The sequence below is a fragment of the Drosophila serrata genome, unplaced genomic scaffold (genome assembly GCF_035046125.1).
Source record: "Drosophila serrata isolate PLE 108 unplaced genomic scaffold, ASM3504612v1 contig_171, whole genome shotgun sequence".
NCBI lineage: Eukaryota > Metazoa > Arthropoda > Insecta > Diptera > Drosophilidae > Drosophila > Drosophila serrata.
The window spans coordinates 93,298-117,658 of NW_028257069.1; the positions used below are offsets into that span (position 1 = coordinate 93,298).

General features: G+C 40.4%; 1 protein-coding gene across 9 annotated transcripts in view; it reads left to right on the forward strand.

Annotated features, from left to right (window-relative positions):
* Positions 1–9,164: 9,164 nt before the first annotated feature.
* Positions 9,165–24,361, forward strand: part of LOC110185344 (aminopeptidase Q) — a 280,831-nt gene continuing 265,634 nt past the window's right edge. For 4 of the 9 annotated variants that reach the window (XM_086827427.1, XM_086827423.1, XM_086827441.1 and 1 more), the window contains exon 1: positions 9,165–9,226. Coding sequence is in view for 1 of the 9 variants with exons in the window: in XM_086827421.1 (XP_086683547.1) it covers positions 9,904–9,956 (53 nt within the window). In the remaining 8 variants the exon portion in view is untranslated. The other 5 variants (XM_086827425.1, XM_086827428.1, XM_086827430.1 and 2 more) reach the window with 4 other exon arrangements.

Below are 24,361 nucleotides of genomic sequence, written 5' to 3' on the forward strand. Positions count from 1 at the left end.
TCCCCCGGTGGCTTGCCCGGCTTGGAGAGCAGCAGTAGCTTCTGCCTTTTCCACCTCTCCGAAAAGATTCCCTCCTCCAGGCACTTGGAGTAGATTGTGGCGAACTCTCTCGGGTGAAGCGCTATAGATATTTTCAGAGCCCTCTTGGGTATGGCATCTGGCCCCGGCACCTTCTTGTGGTGATCGCTCCTTCCCAACCGAATCACCTCCTCTTCCGAGACTTCGCAGGCGACATCGGGGTGGCGGTCCGTGCTCGGCTCCACGGTCACCGGAGCTCCACTCGGGAACAGCGCTCGCACGATGCCATCCAGCTCCTCGGGGTCCGATGGAGCTGTGCTGCCTGCTCTCAGGCCCTTGACCACCATCCGGTACACTCCGCCCCAAGGGTCGTCCTCCGCCTCGTCGCAGAGCTGCAGGAATCGGTCGCTCTTTGCGAATCTTATGGCTACCTTGAGGGGCTTCCTCGCAATTTTGAAGGCCTCGCTACACTCCATAGCTCGCGGAGAGCCGCGCGCACGACTCAGCTGCCTGTGGGCTCGATTTCAGGTGGATCGCAGATCGGCGATCTCGTCGCTCCACCAGAAGACTGGCCTCCGACTTCCTTGAAACGACCCTCACAGCCGCATGCTCTGGTTGCATGCATGCTCCAGCGCTCCTGCCATATGATTTGCCGTCCCTTCGGCTCCACCCGGCTCACCGGCCTTCCAACGCATTACTAAAAGTCCGGATGCACAGCGTGTCCGGTCGGTATGCTTTTGAGGGCAGCAGAGCCGAACGGGTACCTACCTCAGGTACTCCGACGGAGCACAGGATCGCCTCGTGGTCGCTCCCAGTGTAGACATCGCTAACCTCCCATTTGGCAGAGTGGGAGATTGCTCTGCTCGTAAATGTGAGGTCGATAACAGATGTAGGTGAGTATGTGAGTTTGCTTGTGTGCTTATGACCGAATGTCAGTAAGCGAAAGCGAAGCAATGCGATTTGTTTAGACAATATTAAACACCGAACACCGGGTTGCAGGCTCCGAGCCAAAGAATCACGTTGGGGTAACCAAGTTGTTCATGGGGAAGACAATGAATTTGCCACCCTTAAGTAATAATAACTAACGCTCGAATTAGGTTGATTAAATGCCGTATATATTTTCGTTTTTCTGTTCTCTGGTCGGGAGCTGCAACTATCGATCGAACGCTTGGCTTCAATACGTAAATATGTTAACAATGTAGCTTAGCTTAAAAGATAAGGCGACAGAAGAAGAAAAGTGAGAGAAATAGATAAGAAAAGAGAAGAGTTAAGAGCGCAGCAGGTGCAGCCATACACCTATGCGCGCATAACTAGGCAATAGCGGTCTGCTCCGAACAGTAGTTGTTAAATAATATGTTAAAGTGTTTTATGCATTAATGTTACGCAGCAAACACTTTCTCTACACTCTCAATATTTTTCTAAATTAATGAAAAATCGCCATAGATAATCGCCCGTGAACTAAGAAAAGGTTTTCATAACTTTACGGAAACGCACCATAAAATCAAGACAAGCCGCCATAAACTCAATGACAAGATAATAATAATCCTTTGCTTATTTTCATGGTTACTTGCCCAAAAAGTAATTGCAATATAGAAAAATTGCACTTGAATTTAGAAAACAAATTTCTTATTTTACTATCAAATATCCTCAAAACTTGGAAAACAATTCTGAAAGTAAGAAAAACAAGAAGGGAAGCTAACTTCGGCACGCCGAAGCTTTTATAGCATTGCAGATAGAACTTCGATGACTTGGAATTCATACAATATTAAGAAATATATTTATGTTAAAAAACAATAAAGTAAAACCTGCTTCAATTCATTCACCTCTACATACTATATTTACAGTTTTACATTCACAGATTTGCATTATTCCTTAACATCTAACGTTCGTTTGTATGGCACTTATATGATATAATGGTCTGATTTTCATAAAATTTGACACATAACTTAAGACTACTATAAAATGGCTGTATCTCAAATTTGATCAAATTCTGTTGAAAACTCAAAAAGTTATTATTTTTAATTGTGTTAATTTCTCGATCGTTCCTATGGGACCTATAGTATATAGTAGTCCGCTTTTCATAAAATTTTACAACAAATTTTAGAGTAATATAAAATGGCTATATCTCAAATTTGACTAATTTCTGTTGAAAACGGCAAAAAGTTATACATTTTAATTGTATTAGTTTCTCGGGAGCTGTAGGATATAGTAGTCCAATTTTCATTAAGTTTTACACAAAATTGTAAAGTAACATAAAATTGCTATATCTCAAATTTGATCAAATCATGTTGAAAACTGATAATTTTATCATTTTTTTTGTTTTTAAATCTCCGATCATTCCTAGGGCAGCTTTATGATATAGTCGTCTGATCCGGCCCGTTCCGACTTATATACGAGTGACTACAAAGTTTCATTCAGATAGCTTCGAAACTGAGAGACTAGTTTGCGTAGAAACGAACAGACGGACAGAAGGACAGACGGAGAGACGGACATGGCTAGATCGACTCGGCTGTTGATCCTGATCAAGAATATACATACATTATATGGTCGCAGGTGTCTTCTTCACTGCGTTGCAAACTTCTGACTAAAATTATAATACCCTGGTAGGGTAAATAAATTCACTAATTTTTTTCCTATTTAAGGGCGAATCGACATAAAAACAAGAAACTCTTTACACATTCAAGAAAAATCTCCTTAGATTTGAGGAAATTTCTTTCCTGATTTTAGGGCAATATTTTCTTAAAAGGGTAACTTGCCTTTGGATACATTGTAAAGGCAAATATACGGGCGAAAAGTGCCTTTATTATGGTGATTATAGGTTAAACTTTGTATGAGTTTAGCTGTGGCACATGCAGTCAAACTAGGCATAACCGACCATTGTAGCTGTACGAAGAGCGGTGAATCCGAGGCAACTGAAACCTTTGAACATCTCATCGGCAGGTGGGTTTTGGGTTTGGTTTATTAACAACTTATATTTATCAAATGATTATTTGTGTACCCTAAGGCTGTTGAGACTAAGGTAATTACATCGAATGTATTTAATTAAACACAGCCTTAGCTGTGGAGTACCAAATTAAGATTAACTTAAGGGTCTAATCCGGCTGCAGCACAAGGCCTCTGCACGATCGCAGCGCTGCCGCCAAAGCGCGGGGTCAGCATTTGATATCCGGCCAGTAGCGATCATTTGCTGACCGAGTGCTATGGCCGAAATCCGGGCGATTGCCGCCTCGAGTGGTCGCCGTCCCGGTGAGCCGCTCATTCTACATCGCTGTTGGTTCCTGGATTAGTTTGACCTCTGGTCCTCAGATGGTGAAAGCCGAGCCATACGGTTGAGCACAGCAGGAAGAAGGCGAGTAGCTGAGGAAGGAACCCAACGTAAGTTCCTCCCCAAAGGTCCCGATGTGATGGAGGTTGCTTAGACTCAGCTCGTGAAGAAAAGGGAAACTTTGCCGGTTTTGGTCAGTAGTGATGTTGACCACAGTCATTGTCGACACAGCGAGTTTTTCATCGAACTTCCCAGCTGGTTTACAAACCAAGTTCCGTTGAGGCACACCCTGTCCGAGTAGGTTACCAGTTAGGTTCCGGATATTGTTTGTTTCCGCCCTTAGTCGTCGATTATGGTCATGTTGGCATCGTTCACGATGATGGTGCCGTGGCTTACTAGCGTAACTGCATCCAGGTGACCCGGGAGCGTAGAGCAGTGCGCAATAGTCCCGGAAACTATTTATTGGGGAATTTAATAAGAAATTGGAGGATTTCAGAAGTTTGAAAAACACTTATACTAGATACTTCTAATATTTCTATCAAACTAATGCCTGTCCTTAAATTCGCGAATGCCAGAGCTATCTAAAATTGCTGGACTTACAATATTTAATTTTGCTAGGGTTAAGCCCATTAGAATATTTCCCAAATCAGTGATGACGATTCTATTTTTTGCTAATATTATTTCATAAAGGTGTGTTTCTTTATTTGTCTTAAATTTTTTTAATTTGGTTCATCGCGTTTGCGAGTTCGTTCAAACGTTCTTGCAATTTGATATTTATTTATTTATTTATTTTATTTGCTACCAGTCCGTAAAGTCAGGCGTGCCTGCAATAACCTTTAAAGCTGTCCCAATTAAGTTAATACTTGCGATCCTATGATAGATTTTTAGGGTAGCCACTAACTTGCGAATGTGTCTGAGTTCCGTTGTAATAACTGGTATTCTGTGGTCGTCAATAAATGTCTTTGTCAACGTTTCCGTCTGGTCGGCGTAGTCTTCGTAGGTCGTCATGTTTGTTGCGTGTTGTAGGTACCCGTAAGATTCCCAACCTACAATGTCACGGTCTTCTAGTCTGCGTTCGTGTAGTCGTTCAGTCCGTTCGTCCTAACAACCGTTAGTGGCAAAACTTAAATGTATTTTCTATCCTATAAATATGTAAAAGATTATATCTATATATATAAAAATGCTCTGTTCGTGTCTACTTCCTTCATAGACTTGAAAAGTTCTGAACCGTTTAAGCCCAAATTTTTACACAACATGCGTTGAGGTTCCAGCTCGGTTATTGTCTACTTTTGATGTTGATAGCTTTTTTTGCGTTTCCCCGTGCCCCTACTGCTGCGCCCTCTATAGGCAGCCAGCTGAATCAAAGCATTTCCTGTCAAACATTCAAAACATATTGAAAGAAGAAATTGGAGATAAAAATTTTATGTTTTTGTTCAGGTTCAGTAAGAAACGAAGTCATGCCACCCAAGAAGTCGAGTTTGGGCCGTCGTACTCGCAATACAGAAGCAAAAAGACGTAAGATTACGAATATGACTGACGAAGAGCGGGCCTCCATCCGAGAGACTGAGCGGCTAAGAGCAATGCAGATGCAGAACGCGGAATCAGCAGAAAGACGAGCAGATAGGCTTGAGAGAAAACGATTGAGAGTTAGGCAGTCGCGTTCTGCAGCAATCGATTTGATTCACTCTCAAAATAATGAACGCGACAGGGCAAGGGTAGCTGAAGCGCGTTTACAGCTTGCAGAAGATCAAAACCTGCAATACAATCGTCCCGCATTCCGATATAATCCAACTGTTGATTATAGCTCGAATCGCAATGTCGTTATTGGCCGGATGCATCAGGTCTGCACATACTGCCAGGCTCTCAAATTCAAAAACGAACCAAAAGGATTGCGCTTCCGGGAAAGTGAAATTGAGGAGAATGCAGAAACGAAGAATATTGTCTACCCACAAGTATTACAAAATTAAATAAATTTGAAAATTATTCTTTTTTGTTTGACTTATTTCTTATGCGTGTAACCACAATATGCCACAGAGAAACGTGGCAGGGTACAGCTAGTGTAAAATATAAATGAATATAAAAAGAAGGGTCAGGAATCTAGCGGAGATGTTTAGTGCAGATTGTCCTTGTGGACCACCGTCCCCTTAATAAGGACCGTGGTCCGCAGGTCCTTATAACTTCTTCCGAACATAGCGGAGAAAGTTTGTTCCCAAGGCGTTTATTTGATTTTAGGAAAACCTTTTCGCCGACCTGATAACCTTTGTAAGTCCTAACCGTCTATTGATTTTTCTTACTAATGCCCCTCTCGAATTCTTAGGATTTTGAGTGAACTATTTCCATTGGTTTTTTATTAGTTACTGAGTGGATCGAAATATTATACCTATTGGTTGCCAGAAGAATTAATTCAACAGTATTGTTCAAGCTGTTTCCCAGTTTCAAACATCTGGCTATTTCTGCCAAAGTACTATGAAACCTTTCTACTTGGCCGCTTGAGGTGCTATATAGGGGTGGAGCATTGAAAATAGTGATATTGAACTGATACAGTAGGATTGATTTAATGGATTCGGAATTTAATGCTCTTTTATTATCGCAATATATTGTTTTTATTTTCGGGAAAAAGTTTATTTTGTGTAGCAACGGGGTTTTATGTCCACAATTGCCCTCGATGCGGTGGTTTGCACGGTGTCGAGCTTTGAGAATTTATCAACGCATGTGAGAAAAAGGGTTCCATTTGTTGAGAAAATATCGATATGTAGAATTTCTCCCACGAAAGAAGGTATAGGGGTTCTGCAACCGCCTTTTTGGCTGGATGTCGTTTGTATTTAGCCTTGAAACAGGTTTTTCGGTTCAGGGTTATTTCTGTTACCAACTGAAGCAATTTCGGGAAAAAGTAGTCCCTAAGATTTTGTTTTATATTTTCTTGTGGTGCTCGGTGAGCCCTGTTGTGTTTTGTTACAACAATTTCCCTCTGCTCGGTTGTATCTGTTATGTCCTGTACGAAGCAATTCGTAGAATTGAATGTAGTGCTAGGAAACGACTCAACTAGTCGGTGTCAGATAAATGCCAAGGTTGGGAAGGAGCAGTGTATTGCCTTCACTACTTCGGCGTTTACAACGTCCTGTAACGTATTTATCTCCTTAACAAGATGAAAGTGTCCACCGAGAAGCTGTTTCCGTCCTCAATTATTATTTGATTTCGGAAGCAATTTATCGGGTTACCGGTTGAATCGATAGTATATGTGAGCGACTGTTCGCTATGTATGGTGGCTGCATCTGATGCCTGTACGTCCTCTAGGGCGTTTATGTTTTGGCGAGATAACGCGTCCGCTATAAGATTTGATAAGATTTTGCCTGGCCTGGGGGGAATTGCTTTATGGCTTTTACCGTTTCAGGTGAAGTTCGAAGCCCCCCTTGGGACACTATGAATCCCAAAAACTCAACGATCTTTTTAAAGAACTTTGATTTTTCCTGGGATACTCTCATCCCTGCTTCTAAGAGTTTGGTTAAGACACAGTCTACGTCCTTAACATGCTCCTCCTTTGTCTTTCAGAATATTATTACGTCATCGACGTATACGTAGCATATCTTTGAAATTCCTTCTCTTAGGACATCATCAATGGCCCTTTGGAAGATGCGAGGAACGTTTTTAAGTCCGAATGGTAATCTACAAAATTCGTACTTGCCGTTGTTGATAGAAAATGCTGTCTTTTCTCTGTCTTTCTCCGCCACCTCTATCTGGTCGATACCTGATTTGAGGTCGAGTGTCGTAAAAAATTGCGACTCGCCCATGTTCGACAGTATTGTCGAAATTGTAGGGATAAGATATCTATCGTCTGTGGTTTTTTGTTTTAATCATTTCTTCTTGGCCCCATTTTGGTTTGTTCCTTTGTTGTCTACAACCCAGTTAGGGTTGTTATATGGGGACTTGGATGGCCTTTTCACGCCGTCCGCAAGAAGTTGTTTAATCCCTGCATTGACTGGATATTTTCAATTTCTTTGTTTGTGTGCAGTACATGGTCATTAAAATCTAGATTTGCATTCGCTTGTTTAAGGAAGTCGAGCCCGATAATGCGGCAAAGTCCTTAAGATTTATTAAGAGAAACTAGAAAGGAAGCTAACTTCTGCACGCCGAAGTTTATATACCCTTGCAGATAGAACTTCGATGACTAGGAATCCATACATATGAATTATATATATTTATGTTAAAAATCAATGAAGTAATACCTGCTTTCATTTCATTCACCCATACATATTATATTTGCATTTTTACATTCATAAAATTGCATTTTTCCTCCACATCTAACGATCGTTTTGTATGGCAACTGTTCGATATAGTTGTCCGATTTTCATAAAATTTGACAAAAAAAATAAGCCTTCTATAAAATGGCTATATCTCAAATTTGATGAAAATATGTTGAAAACTGAAAAAGCTATAATTTTAAATTGTTTTAATTTCTCGATCGTTCCTATGGGAGCTATATGATATAGTAGTCCGATTTTCATAAAATTTTACACAAAATTGTAAAATAATATGAAATGGCTATATCTCTGTGGTTTTTTGATTTAATCATTTCTTCTTGGCCCCATTTTGGTTTGTTCCTTTGTTGTCTACAACCCAGTTAGGGTTGTTATATGGGGACTTGGGTGGCCTTTTCACGCCGTCCGCAAGAAGTTGTTTAATCCCTGCATTGACTGGATATTTTCAATTTCTTTGTTTGTGTGCAGTACATGGTCATTAAAATCTAGATTTGCATTCGCTTGTTTAAGGAAGTCGAGCCCGATAATGCGGCAAAGTCCTTAAGATTTATTAAGAGAAACTAGAAAGGAAGCTAACTTCTGCACGCCGAAGTTTATATACCCTTGCAGATAGAACTTCTATGAATAGGAATCCATACAATATAAATTATATACATTTGTGTTAAAAAACAATGTAGTAATACCTGCTTTCATTATTCACCTATACTTATTATATTTGCAGTTTTACATTCACAGATTTGCATTTTTCCTCTACATCAAACGATCGTTTGTATGGCACCTATATGATATAGTCGTCCGCTTTTCATGAAATTTGACACAAAATTTAAGACTAATATAAAATGGCTATACCTCAAATTTGATGAAAATCTGTTAAAAACTGAAAACGTTATAATTTTTAATTGTATTAATTTTTCGATCGTTCCTATAGGAGCTATATGATATAGTAGTCCGATTTTCATAAAATTTTATTCAAAATGGTAGAGTATAATAAAATGGCTATATCTCAAATTTGATCCAATTCTATTGAAAATTAAAAAGTTAAACTTTTTTTTGTAAAAATTTTCCGATCATTTCTATGGCAGCTATATGATATAGTCGTCCGATCCGGCCCGTTCCGACATATATACGAGTGAGAGTATATAGAAGGCTAACTACAAAGTTTCTTTCAGATAGCTTCAAAACTGAGAGACTAGTTTGCGTAGAAACGGACAGACGGACAGACGGACATGGCTAGATCGACTCGGCTGTTGATCCTGATCAAGAAGATATATACTTTATATAGTCGGAGGTGCCTATTTCACTGAGTTGCAAACTTCTGACTGAAATTATAATACCCTGCAAGGGTATAAAAAGGTATCTCATAGTCGAGTGAAAAGATTGCTCCAGTGCATTAGTAAATTGTTGTTCAATTTATTTTGTATAAGTTCTCTGGGGTAAACTTAAATTACACAATTATTGATATTATAAAATTGGAATATTTATTTAATAAAAAATATAATTGAAATTAACTTTTTTCTAAAAGGAAGAGAGTTAATTAAAAAAAATCTCCATTAAAAGGTCACCGATTGGTACGCCCCTGGTACAAAATCTCTTCAGATTCAGTTATTATGTAGGACAAGTAATTTAATAATGTAGGAGCATTTTAGTTCGTTTGGGTAAAGAAAGCTGTCGTCTCACTTGCTCTACGGTAAGTACATTAATATTCTATATGTATGTATCATATATATTCATATAAAATGTTTTTATTAAATTACCAGAAGTTTTGTTATAAAATGACTTATAATTTAATAAAAGTGATTACGAGCAGCTTACGAAATTTTTGTATAGAAGTTGTTAAATAATATGTTAAAATGTTTTATCTAATAATGTTACTCTACACACTCAATATTTTTCTAAATCAATGAAAAATCGCTATAAATAATCGCCCTTGAACTAATAAAAGGTTTTCATAAGTTTATGGGAAGGCACCATCAAATCAAGACAAGCCGCCATAAACACAAGAGGATAATAATCATTATTATTATTTTGATGGATTTTTCCCAAAAAGTAATTGCAATCAAGAAAAATTGCACTTGAATTTAGAAAACAATATCAAATATAATATCAAATAACCCGAAAACTAGGAACAAAAATTCTGAAAGTAAGAAAAAAAAAACTAATTTTTTTTATTTAAGGGATGATATTTCTTTCATGATTTTAGGGCAATATTTTCTTAAAAGAGTAACTAACTTGCCTTTGGATTCATTTTAATGGCAAATCTACGGGCGAAAAGTGCCTTTATTATGGTAATTATAGGTTAAAATTTGTATGAGTGTAGCTGTGGCACATGCAGTCAAACTAGGCATAACCGACCATTGTAGCTGTATGAAGAGCGGGGAATCCGAGGCAACTGAAACCTTGGAACACCTCATCGGCAGGTGGGTTTTGGGTTTGGTTTATTAACAACCTATATTTATCAAATGATTATTTGTGTACCCTAAGGCTGTTGAGACTAAGGTAATTACATCGAATATATTTAATTAAACACAGCCTTAGCTGTGGAGTACCAAATTAAGATTAACTTAAGGGTCTAATCCGGCTGCAGCACGAGGCCTCTGCCCGATCGCAGCGCTGCCGCCAAAGCGCGGGGTCAGCATTTGATATCCGGCCAGTAGCGATCATTTGCTGACCGAGTGTTATGGCCGAAATCCGGGCGATTGCCGCCTCGAGTGGTCGCCGTCCCAGTGACCCGCTCATTCTACATCGCTGTTGGTTCCTGGATTAGTTTGACCTCTGGTCCTCAGATGGTGAAAGCCGAGCCATACGGTTGAGCACAGCAGGAAGAAGGCGAGTAGCTGAGGAAGGAACCCAACGTAAGTTCTTCTCTAAGGGTCCCGATGTGATGGAGGTTGCTTAGACTCAGCTCGTGAAGAAAAGGGAAACTTTGCCGGTTTTGGTCAGTAGTGATGTTGACCACAGTCATTGTCGACACAGCGAGTTTTTCATCGAACTTCCCAGCTGGTTTACAAACCAAGTTCCGTTGAGGCACACCCTGTCCGAGTAGGTTACCAGTTAGGTTCCGGATATTGTTTGTTTCCGCCCTTAGTCGTCGATTATGGTCATGTTGGCATCGTTCACGATGATGGTGCCGTGGCTTACTAGCGTAACTGCATCCAGGTGACCCGGGAGCGTGGAGCAGTGCGCAATAGTCTCGGAAACTATTTGTTGGGCGCACGTGCCATTTTGGAGCTGCTTGCAGAAGGTGAGGCCGACCGTCGTTTTGCAATACCCGATGTTGAGGTTTCGGATTGGGCACACAGCGACTAGGTTTTCGTTTTAGTTTAGGATTAGGGAATTTAATAAGAAAATTGAGGATTTCAGAATTTTGAAAAACACTTATACTAGATACTTCTAATATTTCTATCAAACTAATGCCTGTCCTTAAATTCGCGAATGCCAGAGCTATCTAAAATTGCTGGACTTACAATATTTAATTTTGCTAGGGTTAAGCCCATTAGAATATTTCCCAAATCAGTGATGACGATTCTATTTTTTGCTAATATTATTTCATAAAGGTGTGTTTCTTTATTTGTCTTAAATTTTTTTAATTTGGTTCATCGCGTTTGCGAGTTCGTTCAAACGTTCTTGCAATTTAATATTTATTTATTTATTTATTTTATTTGCTACCAGTCCGTAAAGTCAGGCGTGCCTGCAATAACCTTTAAAGCTGTCCCAATTAAGTTAATACTTGCGATCCTATGATAGATTTTTAGGGTAGCCACTAACTTGCGAATGTGTCTGAGTTCCGTTGTAATAACTGGTATTCTGTGGTCGTCAATAAATGTCTTTGTCAACGTTTCCGTCTGGTCGGCGTAGTCTTCGTAGGTCGTCATGTTTGTTGCGTGTTGTAGGTACCCGTAAGATTCCCAACCTACAATGTCACGGTCTTCTAGTCTGCGTTCGTGTAGTCGTTCAGTCCGTTCGTCCTAACAACCGTTAGTGGCAAAACTTAAATGTATTTTCTATCCTATAAATATGTAAAAGATTATATCTATATATATAAAAATGCTCTGTTCGTGTCTACTTCCTTCATAGACTTGAAAAGTTCTGAACCGTTTAAGCCCAAATTTTTACACAACATGCGTTGAGGTTCCAGCTCGGTTATTGTCTACTTTTGATGTTGATAGCTTTTTTTGCGTTTCCCCGTGCCCCTACTGCTGCGCCCTCTACAGGCAGCCAGCTGAATCAAAGCATTTCCTGTCAAAAATTCAAAACATATTGAATGAAGAAATTGGAAATAAAAATTTTATTTTTTTGTTCAGGTTCAGTAAGAAACGAAGTCATGCCACCCAAGAAGTCGAGTTTGGTTCGTCGTACTCGCAATACAGAAGCAAAAAGACGTAAGATTACGAATATGACTAACGAAGAACGGGCCTCCATTCGAGAGCGGCTGAAAGCAATGCAGATGCAGAACGCGGAATCAGCAGAAAGACGAGCAGATAGGCTTGAGAGAAAACGATTGAGAGTTAGGCAGTCGCGTTCTGCAGCAATCGATTTGATTTGAAAATTATTCTTTTTTGTTTGACTTATTTCTTATGCGTGCAACCACAATATGCCACAGAGAAACGTGGCAGGGTACAGCTAGTGTAAAATATAAATGAATATAAAAAGAAGGGTCAGGAATCTAGCGGAGATGTTTAGCGCAGATTGTCCTTGTGGACCACCGTCCCCTTAATAAGGACCGTGGTCCGCAGGTCCTTATAACTTCTTCCGAACATAGCGGAGAAAGTTTGTTCCCAAGGCGTTTATTTGATTTTAGGAAAACCTTTTCGCCGACCTGATAACCTTTGTAAGTCCTAACCGTCTATTGATTTTTCTTACTAATGCCCCTCTCGAATTCTTAGGATTTTGAGTGAACTATTTTCATTGGTTTTTTATTAGTTACTGAGTGGATCGAAATATTATACCTATTGGTTGCCAGAAGAATTAATTCAACAGTATTGTTCAAGCTGTTTCCCAGTTTCAAACATCTGGCTATTTCTGCCAAAGTACTATGAAACCTTTCTACTTGGCCGCTTGAGGTGCTATGTAGGGGTGGAGCATTGAAAATGGTGATATTGAACTGATACATTAGGCTTGATTTAATGGATTCGAAATTTAATGCTCTTTTATTATCGCAATAAATTGTTTTTATTTTCGGGAAAAAGTTTATTTTGTGTAGCAACGGGGCTATTATGTCCACAATTGCCCTCGAAGCGGTGGTTTGCACGGTGTCGAGCTTTGACAATTTATCAACGCATGTGAGAAAAAGGGTTCCATTTGTTGAGAAAATATCGATATGTAGAATTTCCCCCACGAAAGAAGGTAAAGGGGTTTCTGCAACCGCCTGTTTGGCTGTATGTCGTTTGTATTTAGCCTTGGAACAGGTTTTTCGGTTCAAGGTTATTGCTGTTACCAACTGAAGCAATTTCGGGAAAAAGTAGTCCCTAAGATTTTGTTTTATATTTTCTTGTGGTGCTCGGTGAGCCCTGTTGTGTTTTGTTACAACAATTTCCCTCTGCTCGGTTGTATCTGTTATGTCCTGTACGAAGCAATTCGTAGAATTGAATGTAGTGCTAGGAAACGACTCAACTAGTCGGTGTCAGATAAATGCCAAGGTTGGGATGGAGCAGTGTATTGCCTTCACTACTTCGGCGTTTACAACGTCCTGTAACGTATTTATCTCCTTAACAAGATGAAAGTGTCCACCGAGAAGCTGTTTCCGTCCTCAATTATTATTTGATTTCGGAAGCAATTTATCGGGTTATCGGTTGAATCGATAGTATATGTGAGCGACTGTTCGCTATGTATGGTGGCTGCATCTGATGCCTGTACGTCCTCTAGGGCGTTTATGTTTTGGCGAGATAACGCGTCCGCTATAAGATTTGATAAGATTTTGCCTGGCCTATATATAAATCAATTCTGCGCCATTATCGTCAATAATCACCTTCCAGGGTTTTAGCTTTGCATTAGGTTTTTTTTCAGAGACAGCAAAGGTAAGTGACTGGTAATCGGTAAAGACCCGCGAACCTTTTACTTCGTATAAGTAATTCCGGAGGTTTTTTAGAGCCCAAACAATGGCGAGGAGCTCTCGCTCGTTGGTTGCGTAATTCGTTGCGCAGTCGCGTAAGGCACGTGATATCATTGTGATTGGGCGGCCGTCTGGAGATAGTACAGACCCTAGACCAAAGCCCGTCTCATCCGCAAAAGCAAAACATCCTCTGATGTCAAGATTTCTCTCAGCTTGTCGAACGATTCTCTCTGTTCTTTGGTCATATTGATGTGAATTTTCCTTGACTGGTACTTGCAAGTTTTCCCGTTTTCTCCCTTCAGAATGTTAGTTAAGGGTCTTGCAATTGTCGCAAAGTTTTTTAAAAAGCACCAGTCGTAGCTTGCTAGCTCCAGAAAGGATCTGAGGTCGAAAAGCGTTTTTGGTGGGGGGAATTGCTTTATGGCTTTTACCATTTCAGGTGAAGTTCGAAGCCCCCCTTGGGACACTATAAATCCCAAAAACTCAACGATCTTTTTAAAGAACTTTGATTTTCCTGGGATACTCTCATCCCTGCTTCTAAGAGTTTGGTTAAGACACAGTCTACGTCCTTAACATGCTCCTCCTTTGTCTTTCAGAATATTATTACGTCATCGACGTATACGTAGCATATCTTTGAAATTCCTTCTCTTAGGACATCATCAATGGCCCTTTGGAAGATGCGAGGAACGTTTTTAAGTCCGAATGGTAATCTACAAAATTCGTACTTGCCGTTGTTGATAGAAAATGCTGTCTTTTCTCTGTCTTTCTCCGCCACCTCTATCTGGTCGACACCTGATTTGAGGTCGAGTGTCGTAAAAAATTGCGACTCGCCCATGTTCGACAGTATTGTCGAAATTGTAGGGATAAGATATCTTTCGTCTGTGGTTTTTTTAATTTAACTTCCAGATGTCGATAACTAATCGTTTCTTCTTGGTCCCATTTTGGTTTGTTCCTTTTTTGTCTAGAACCCAGGTAGGGTTGTTATATGGGGACTTGGATGGCCTTTTCACGCCGTCCGCAAGAAGTTGTTTAATCCCTGCATTGACTGGATATTTTCAATTTCGTTGTTTGTGTGCAGTACATGGTCATTAAAATCTAGATTTGCATTCGCTTGTTTAAGGAAGTCGAGCCCGATAATGCGGCAAAGTCCTTAAGATTTATTAAGAGAAACTAGAAAGGAAGCTAACTTCTGCACGCCGAAGTTTATATACCCTTGCAGATAGAACTTCGATGACTAGGAATCCATACATATGAATTATATATATTTATGTTAAAAATCAATGAAGTAATACCTGCTTTCATTTCATTCACCCATACATATTATATTTGCATTTTTACATTCATAAAATTGCATTTTTCCTCCACATCTAACGATCGTTTTGTATGGCAACTGTTCGATATAGTTGTCCGATTTTCATAAAATTTGACAAAAAAAATTAAGCCTACTATAAAATGGCTATATCTCAAATTTGATGAAAATATGTTGAAAACTGAAAAAGCTATAATTTTAAATTGTTTTAATTTCTCGATCGTTCCTATGGGAGCTATATGATATAGTAGTCCGATTTTCATAAAATTTTACACAAAATTGTAAAATAATATGAAATGGCTATATCTCAAATTAGAAATTTTCCGATCATTCCTATGGAAGCAATATGATATTGGCGTCCAATCCGGCCCATTCTGATATATATACGAGTAAGAGTATATAGAAAACCAGTGTCAAAGTTTCATTCAGATAGCTTTAAGACTGAGAAATAGTTTGCGTAGAAACGGACAGACGGACATGGCTAGATCGGATCGGCTGTTAATACTGATAAAAAATATATATACTTTATATGGTCGGAGATGACTTTTTTACTGCGTTTCAAACTCCTGACGGAAATTAATATACCTTGCAAGTGTATAAAAATTTGTACAATGTATATTATACAAATTTATGTTAAAAAAAAACGAAATAATTCCAACGTTTATACCTGTAACCTATATTTAATTTACAGTTGTTATTTTAAAGTTGTCGAGTTACTGTTTCACAATCACAGTTCTACAATCACAGTTTTGCATTTTCCTCAATATCTAACGATCGTTTGTATGGCAGTTATATGATATAGTCGTCAAATTTTTATAAAATAAAAGCCGAAATTCTAGAATAGTAGAAAATGGCTATATATTAAATTTGATGAAAATATGTTGAAAAATGAAAAAGTTAAAATTTTTAATTTTATTAACTTCTCGATCGTTCTATTGCAGCTATATATGTACATCAGTGTGTAAATGTTTTTTGTTTAAAATTGCCAAGCGAATGTTTATTTTTTGGTAAAATAAAATCAGTACAAACATTTAAATTGTTAATATTTATTTGTTGTATCACCAATTCGCTAAGCATTAAGCTTATTTTTGTTTAACCTACCATTGGCTCCAAATATTTAATTAAATTAATTCTCGATTAAAAAACATCCAATTCAGTTAATTGTTGGGAGAAAAAGATAATAAAATAGGTATCTCATAGTCGAGTGATACGATTGCAGCAGTGCATAAGTAAATTGTTGTTCAATTTATTTTGTATAAGTTCTCTGGGGTAAACTTAAATTACAATATTATTGATATTATAAAATTGCAATATTTATTTAATAAAAAATAAAGTAGAAATTATCATTTTTCTAAAAGGAAGAGAGTTAATTAAAAAAATCTCCATTAAAAGGTCACCGATTGGTACGCCCCTGGTACAAAATCTCTTCAGATTCAGTTATTATGTAGGACAAGTAATTTAATAATGTAGGAGCATTTTAGTTCGTTAGGGTAAAGAAAGCTGTCGTCTCACTTGCTCTACGCTAAGTACATTAATATTCTATATGTATGTATCATATATGTTCATATAAAATGTTTTTATTAAATTACCAAAAGTTTTTTTTATAAAATGACTCATAATTTAATAAAAGTGGTTACGAGCAGCTTACGATATTTGTATGTATATAGTAGTTGTTTATGGGGAAGACAACGAATTTGCCACCCTTAAGCAATAATAACTAACGCTCGAATTAGGTTGATTAAATGCCGTATATATTTTCGTTTTTCTGTTTTCTAGTCGGGAGCTGCAACTACCGATCGAACGCTTGGCTTCAATACATATATATGTTAACAATGTAGCTTAGCTTAAAAGATAAGGCGACAGAAGAAGAGAGAGAGAAAAAGATAAGAAAAGAGAAGAGCTAAGAGCGCAGCAGGTGCAGCCATACACCTATGCGCGCATAATTAGGCACTAGCGGTCTGCTCCGAAAATACTCCCCCCGTTGGAAGAGGTACTGTTCCAACTACATCGGCATCGTGGGGCAGAACGGCTTGATACGATTTTGTGGCCTCCAATTGGCCAATAACCTTTCCGTAATCTGGTCAGCAACGCTTGTCATCCTGCATGCGAATGTTTTCTCTTATCGTATAAGAGCTGTTGCATTGCTCTCGTTGTCAAGAATACAGCTGGATTTACTACGACAGCAAGTGTGTGATCATCAGAATGACTACTATGACCCTTGACGATGGCAGCTAAGGCAGGCTGAGTTGACGCCCTCGGCAGTGGTGCTTCAAGTGACAATATTTGCAGTGCGTTGACTTGCATTTCTGCAAACTATGCCCTTTGCGCATACAGTTGAGGCACAGGTACAACTTCTTTGCTTATCTAAATTGAAGAGGCGGACTCAAATTTAAAAATCGAGAGCATTTTGGCAAATAATGATCTCTCGTATCACAAAACAAACATAGCGGAAGATTTGAGTTAGTAGCAGAAGCAATGAAGCTATACCTATGCAGGGCCTTTCCCACCTGCTGGCTTGGGTTTTGCGTTACCAAGGCTTGATCCATATTTCCATCATCCTACACCTCCTCTGCAAGAACGACTCCATAGAATCCATGTAGATAAATGGTTGATGAACAAATCCTCTTCCCATTTTTCGCGCGGCCTCTGATCGAGCTTTCGTGCGACGATGTGAATCAGCAATCCATCCAAGATTTGTTGCGTAGCTGCAAGGCTACGAAATGCTCGCAGATGCGAATTTATGCAATCGCTTTACTCCCGAAGACCCTTGGCTGATCCGTTCTCGACATCTTTTTAACCACATAATGTCTGTACGTGTGCCTGAAAATGTAGAACTTTATTATCGAATCGATTTGTGAGTTAATCCAAAGCCTTTCTATAATTGGCATTCAAGGGCTCAAGCGAACGTAGTCTCTAGAGCCTCGCCGCCAAAACTTGACCTTAGATATTGTAATTTTTCAATATCACTTAGTTCTTCATAATTTCCGATGACCGTGGTGAACGTCGCAATAAAATCCGGCCAATCAGAATAGGATCCATGGAACCGAGCTATGTATCTCCAAAATTGGAAACCGAGGCTTCCTAGATCGGAAAGAAAGATCTGGATGGTTAATAATGTCTATGGATGTTGAATTTGCAGCCGTTGCAGCCGGCAATTGCGGTTTGCGAAGCGCCGCTAAGCCTCGATTTATCTTCGCCTTCACATCGCTCACGATGGTCGCTTGCTATCTTCGAAAAGTCAAATTTTTCCAGCGAAGTCTGTGCGGAATCGTAGGCCAGGTTTATGGAATTAATTCTCTCCAGCCACGCCAGTAAATCAGCTTCATCAAACTGATCTACAGTCTTTGGGTTTATATAATAATTCATCGAGCTCAATTGCCGCAAAAGGAATTGGGCCTTGGCTCGGTAGAAGTCCACGTCACTTGGCGGTTTATTCTGATGCTGAACCGAGTTTTCCGTATAAGACATTTTTATTTTCTCAAGCGAAAAGAATTAATAAATGAAAAATGTCTGACTGCTTCAGTATGTATGAACCCGTTTAGTTTTCACCGCGCCACCGCCTCAACAATGTTGTTGTTGCAAGTTGTTTACCTCGCAACAGCGGAGTTTTGACACACGCGCGTCTATGCTATGTATAGCATCTGTATACATGTGATATAGGCGCTATTTACGAAGCTTAAACGCGAGCTACTTTTGTTTATAATGTTTAGCACTGCACTGGCCGGCTATATGCACTCAGCTAGATATGTATGTAGGTGTGTATGTGAGCTTGTTTCTGTGCTTATGGCCGAATACCAGTAAGCGACAGCGAAGCAAAGCGATTTGTTTAGACAATATTAAACACCGAACACCGGGTTGCAGGCTCCGAGCCAAAGAATCACGTCGGGGTAACCAAATTGTTCATGGGGAAGACAACGAATTTGCCACCCTTAAGTAATAATAACTAACGCTCGAATTAGGTTGATTAAATGCCGTATATATTTTCGTTTTTCTGTTCTCTGGTCGGGAGCTGCAACTATCGATCGAACGCTTGGCTTCAATACGTAAATATGTTAACAATGTAGCTTAGCTTAAAAGATAAGGCGACAGAAGAAGAAAAGAGAGAGAAATAGATAAGAAAAGAGAAGAGCTAAGAGCGCAGCAGGTGCAGCCATACACCTATGCGCGCATAACTAGGCAATAGCGGTCTGCTCCGAACAGTAGTTTTTAAATAATATGTTAAAATGTTGTATCCATTAATGTTACTCAGCAAACACTTTCTCTACACTCTCAATATTTTTCTAAATTAATGAAAAATCGCCATAGATAATCGCCCGTGAACTAAGAAAAGGTTTTCATAACTTTACGGAAACGCACCATAAAATCAAGACCAGCCGCCATAAACACAATGACAAGATAATAATAATCCTTTGCTTTCATCGTTACTTGCCCAAAAAGTAATTGAAATATAGAAAAATTGCACTTGAATTTAGAAAACAAATTTCTTATTTTACTATCAAATATCCTCAAAACTTGGAAAACAATTCTGAAAGTAAGAAAAACAAGAAGGAAAGCTAACTTCGGCACGCCGAAGCTTTTATAGCATTGCAGATAGAACTTCGATGACTTGGAATTCATACAATATAAAAGATATATATTTATGTTAAAAAACAATAAAGTAAAACCTGCTTCAATTCATTCACCTCTACATACTGTATTTACAGTTTTACATTCACAGATTTCCATTATTCCTCTACATCTAATGTTCGTTTGTATGGCACTTATATGATATTGTAACTAATTTCTGTCGTGGTTGTTGTTGGGCCACAGGCAGAGTTCATTACGGAAAGCCGAGCGGAACTTTTTATTAGGTGTGGCTGCCTAGAACCCGGTCTGACCCACTCACTCGTCCAAATCTACACTTGGCCCCATGTGGAAAGGTGGTTATTACTTAGCTTTTCTTTATTGGTGATCAGAGACGCGTGCTTTTTCGGACACGTCCGTAAGAAGAAGAGAAGGAAATCGAGAGCGCTTAGAGAGACCAGGCCTCCTGGCTGTCAAAAGCTCTCAAAACTGCGTCTTTAAGGGATTTCGCTGTTTCTCGCGTTGCCAACGGTTAAAAATATCGCGGATTGTTCTAATCTGGGGGTTTTCGTTACATTACCCCCCTCTCAGACTCGAGCCTCCTGGCCGAGTAATTCGGGATTCGGATCCCGATAGGGTGACAGACGGTTGACATGAACGGTCCTAGTGGTACGCTTCCTCGGTAAGCGGATTTCCTACATTAGGTCAGATTGACGTCGGATGACGGTGGCGGGTCCAATCCAATCCGACTGCAACTTAGGGCATCGTCCTACCCTTCGTCCTACTTCTTCTCCAACGACGAACTCCACTGGGTGCGACCGAAGGTCATAGCGTAACTTGTTCACGTTGGCGGCCGCAATTAAATGTCATCGTCCGAGCTGCTGCGTTTGTCGGAGACGGTTCTGCAGTTGGTCCACGAATGCTGGGTAACTTTCCGGATTCGGGGACGGTCGCCCATACAATTGGCCTGGTAGCCTGAGTTCAAGTCCCAGGGTCAGTTGTGACGGCGAGAACCCAGTCGCCTCATGTGGGGCCGATCGATAGGTCTACAGAGCTAGCGGCAACAATTGGTCCCAATCGCGTTGATCTGCGGCAACGAATTTCGCCAGATAGTCCAGAAGAGTTCGGTTAAACCTCTCAACCATTCCGTCTGATTGAGGGTGCAACGGTGTCGTACGAGTCTTTTCCACATCAAGGAGGCGCAGGCAAGCTTGGAATATTTCTGACTCAAAGTTTCGGCCTTGATCCGAGTGAAGGATAAAGGGGACACCCAATCGGCAAAAGACTTCTTGCACTAGCGCTCGGGCTACCGTTTCAACCGTTTGATTAGGCAGCGCTATGCGTTCCGTCCATTTGGTGAAGTAGCACATCACTACGGCGATGTAGCGGTTTCCTAGTGCTGTAGTGGGCAGCGGACCCAGTATGTCGATTGCAAGTCGCCCGAATGGAGCACTTAGAACTTTGGGTTGCAGTTGGCCTACCGTTCGACGAGTAGGTCCTCTTCTGGCATTGCATTCCGTACAGCGGGCGCACCAAATGGCTACGTCGGCTGTTTGTAAAATCCAAAAGTAGCGTTTCTTCAACTTGGCAACTGTCTTCTTGATGCCAAAATGTCCACCGCTCGTAGAGTTATGGGCGCTACGAATGGCTCCTTCCTGAAGAGAGCGAGGCACTACCAGAGCTGGGTCGGCTGTTTTGGTAGTAATCATCAACAGGCCTTTATCCATGAAGAGCTGTTCGAACAAATGCCAATAAGCTTTTACTTCGGGACTTTCACTCCATGTTGTAGGCTTTGCTGGTCGCTCACCCATCTGTACCCATTGTAAAATCAAGGCGAGAGTGGGGTCCTTTTCCTGGCTTCGAGCGATTTCGATGGGTTGAGTTTGTAGAAAGAGGATCTCGTGACCATCGTTTTGCTTGGCCCTTGTACATACGCGGCAGTCACCGCATGGTCGACGAGACAAGGCGTCGGCATTTCCATGTTGCTTTCCGCTGCGGTGCTGGATGTCCATGTCATACTGTTGGAGTCTTTCAATCCATCGAGCTAGTTGTCCTTCAGGCTCCCGGAAGTTAAACAGCCATCGGAGACACGAGTGATCCGTGCGCAGCAGGAATCTCCGGCCATATAGGAAGTGGTGGAAATGCTTCGTAGCCAAAACAACGGCTAGCAGTTCTCGTCTAGTTACACAGTAGTTGCGCTCCGCAGCGCTAAACGACTTGCTGTAATACTCCAATACACGCTCCTGGCCGTCTTGCCGTTGTCCGAGCACCGCCCCGGCACCGTGGTTAGCACCGGGGGCGTGGTTAGTTTGATTTTGAGCGCCTCAAAGGCAACGTGAGCAGCTGTTGACCATGTGAAGGAGCGCTTAGCTTCCGTTAGGTCATGTAAAGGGCGCGCAATTGTGGCGAAGTCCGGAATAAACTTCCGATAATAAGAACATAGCCCCACAAAGGAACGCACTTCCTTTTTGTTTCGAGGTGGTGGCCAATCGACGACTTTTCGAACCTTCTCTGGGCACGCTCTTAAGCCCTTGCGGCTGACAATGTGACCCAGATAGTTAACCTCGATCTGAAAGAAATGACACTTGTTGGGACTCAGCTTCAGCCCTACGTTCTGCAATCTATCAAAGACTTGCTGCAAGTGGTCCTGGTGTTGCTCGGCGGTAAGAGAATGTACAATGAATGTCGTCGAGGTACACGAGGGTGAATTTCCTTGTAGAACCGGAGAACAATCCGTCCATCAATCTCTCAAAGGTGGCTGACGCGTTGGTCAAGCCAAACGGCATTACGTTGAATTCGAACAGACCAGCGTCACACGTAAATGCGGTCTTAGGTCTAGAGTCCTCCTCCATCTCCACTTGCCAGTAGCCGCTCTGGAGGTCCATGGTAGAGAACCAGCAGGCTCCGTGCATAGTGGCGAGGATGTTCTCCCACGTTCCAGCAAAGCCAGAGGAAGCAGTTTTTCCGACCTGCATCGCACTGCTACGTGGGTGTCGCTATGTGGCGGGATACTGGTGGGTGCAGTCGAATAAAGCAAATTTCGATGCTGGGTATCCGGGGCATATAGCGGCAGAGATCCCCACGGGAGTCGTAACTGTAGATCCTTTAGATCCACGGTGGCCTCATGGCGCAGCAGGCTAGGAGTGCAGCCCTCCACCAGTAAGAATTCGTGGGTGACCGACCTTTCGGCAATTTCCAGTCTAGCGTTGACTCGAGCGGTGGCCACGAATTGTTCTGCCGAGGGTCCTTGTAGAGTCTGGAGTTCTGGCAGAACGCTACCATTTAGTAAAGAGACAGCTGCTCCGGTGTCGACGATGAGGCGAACCGGATGCTTCTGTAAGAACATCAAACAATGTAAATATGGGTCACTAGCGGCACTACACGTATACGTAGCTTGACTGGGTGGAGGCTGGATCCCGCGAAGCTCAGGGTCAGGATTTCCAGGTTTCCTCCGGTTTCCCGCAGTTAAGGGGATGGGTGGTGGTTCTTCAGGTGGGCGTTCGGCAAATAAACGGCTCAAGATGGAGTCCACATGGGTCAGGTCCGAATCCTCTTCCTCGGCTGGCGGGGAATTTGATCAAATTCTGTTGAAAACTCAAAAAGTTATTATTTTTAATTGTATTAATTTCTCGATTGTTCCTATGGGACCTATAGTTTATAGTAGTCCGCTTTTCATAAAATTTTACAAAAAATTGTAGATTAATATAAAATGGCTATATCTCAAATTTGAGTAATTTCTGTTGAAAACGGCAAAAAGTTATACATTTTAATTGTATTAGTTTCTCGATCGTTCCTATGGGAGCTGTAGGATATACATAGTAGTCCAATCTTCATTAAGTTGTACACAAAATAACATAAAATTGATATATCTCAAATTTGATCAAATCCTGTTGAAAACTGAAAATTTTATAATTTTTTTTTGTTTTTAATTCTCCGATCATTCCTATAGCAGCTATATGATATAGTCGTTCGATCCTTCCCGTTTTTACATACATATATACGAGGGAGAGTATATAGTATAGAATATATACTAACTACAAAGTTTCATTCAGATAGCTTCGAAACTGAGAGACTAGTTTGCGTAGAAACGAACAGACGGACAGAAGGACAGACGGAGAGACGGACATGGCTAGATCGACTCGGCTGTTGATCCTGATCAAGAATATACATACATTATATGGCACCTTCTTCACTGCGTTGCAAACTTCTGACTAAAATTATAATACCCTGGTAGGGTAAATAATTTCACTAATTTTTTTCCTATTTAAGGGCGAATCGACATAAAAACAAGAAACTCTTTCCACATTCAAGAAATATCCTTAGATTTCAGGATATTTCTTTCCTGATTTTAGGGCAATATTTTCTTAAAAGGGTAACTTGCCTTTGGATTCATTTTAATGGCAAATAGAAACACCTTGATCATCAAGAACTTCGAAACCACGTAAAATCTCCTGATTTGGGTTTTGGTTTATTAATAACCTATATTTATCAAATGATTATTTGTGTACCCTAAGCTTATTGAGACTAAGGTAATTACAACGAATATATTTAATTAAACACAGCCTTAGCTGTGGAGTACCAAATTAAGACTAACGTAAGGGTCTAATCCGACTGCAGCACGAGGCAACTGCCCGATAGCAGCGCTGCCGTCAAAGTGAATTTAATAAAATTAGGAATATAGCCATTTCAATTTTGTATTAAATTTTATGAAAATCGTACTACTATATCATAAAGGTTCCATGGGAACGATCGAGATATTAATACAATATTTATAGTTAAATACTTGGTTATTCGTAAGTTTTAAAATATATTTTATTTTAGTTAAACAGAATTGTTACAAGATATTTTTATTAAAGAACACCGACCGATTAATTTCGTGTCTCAAACTGAACTCATCTTAT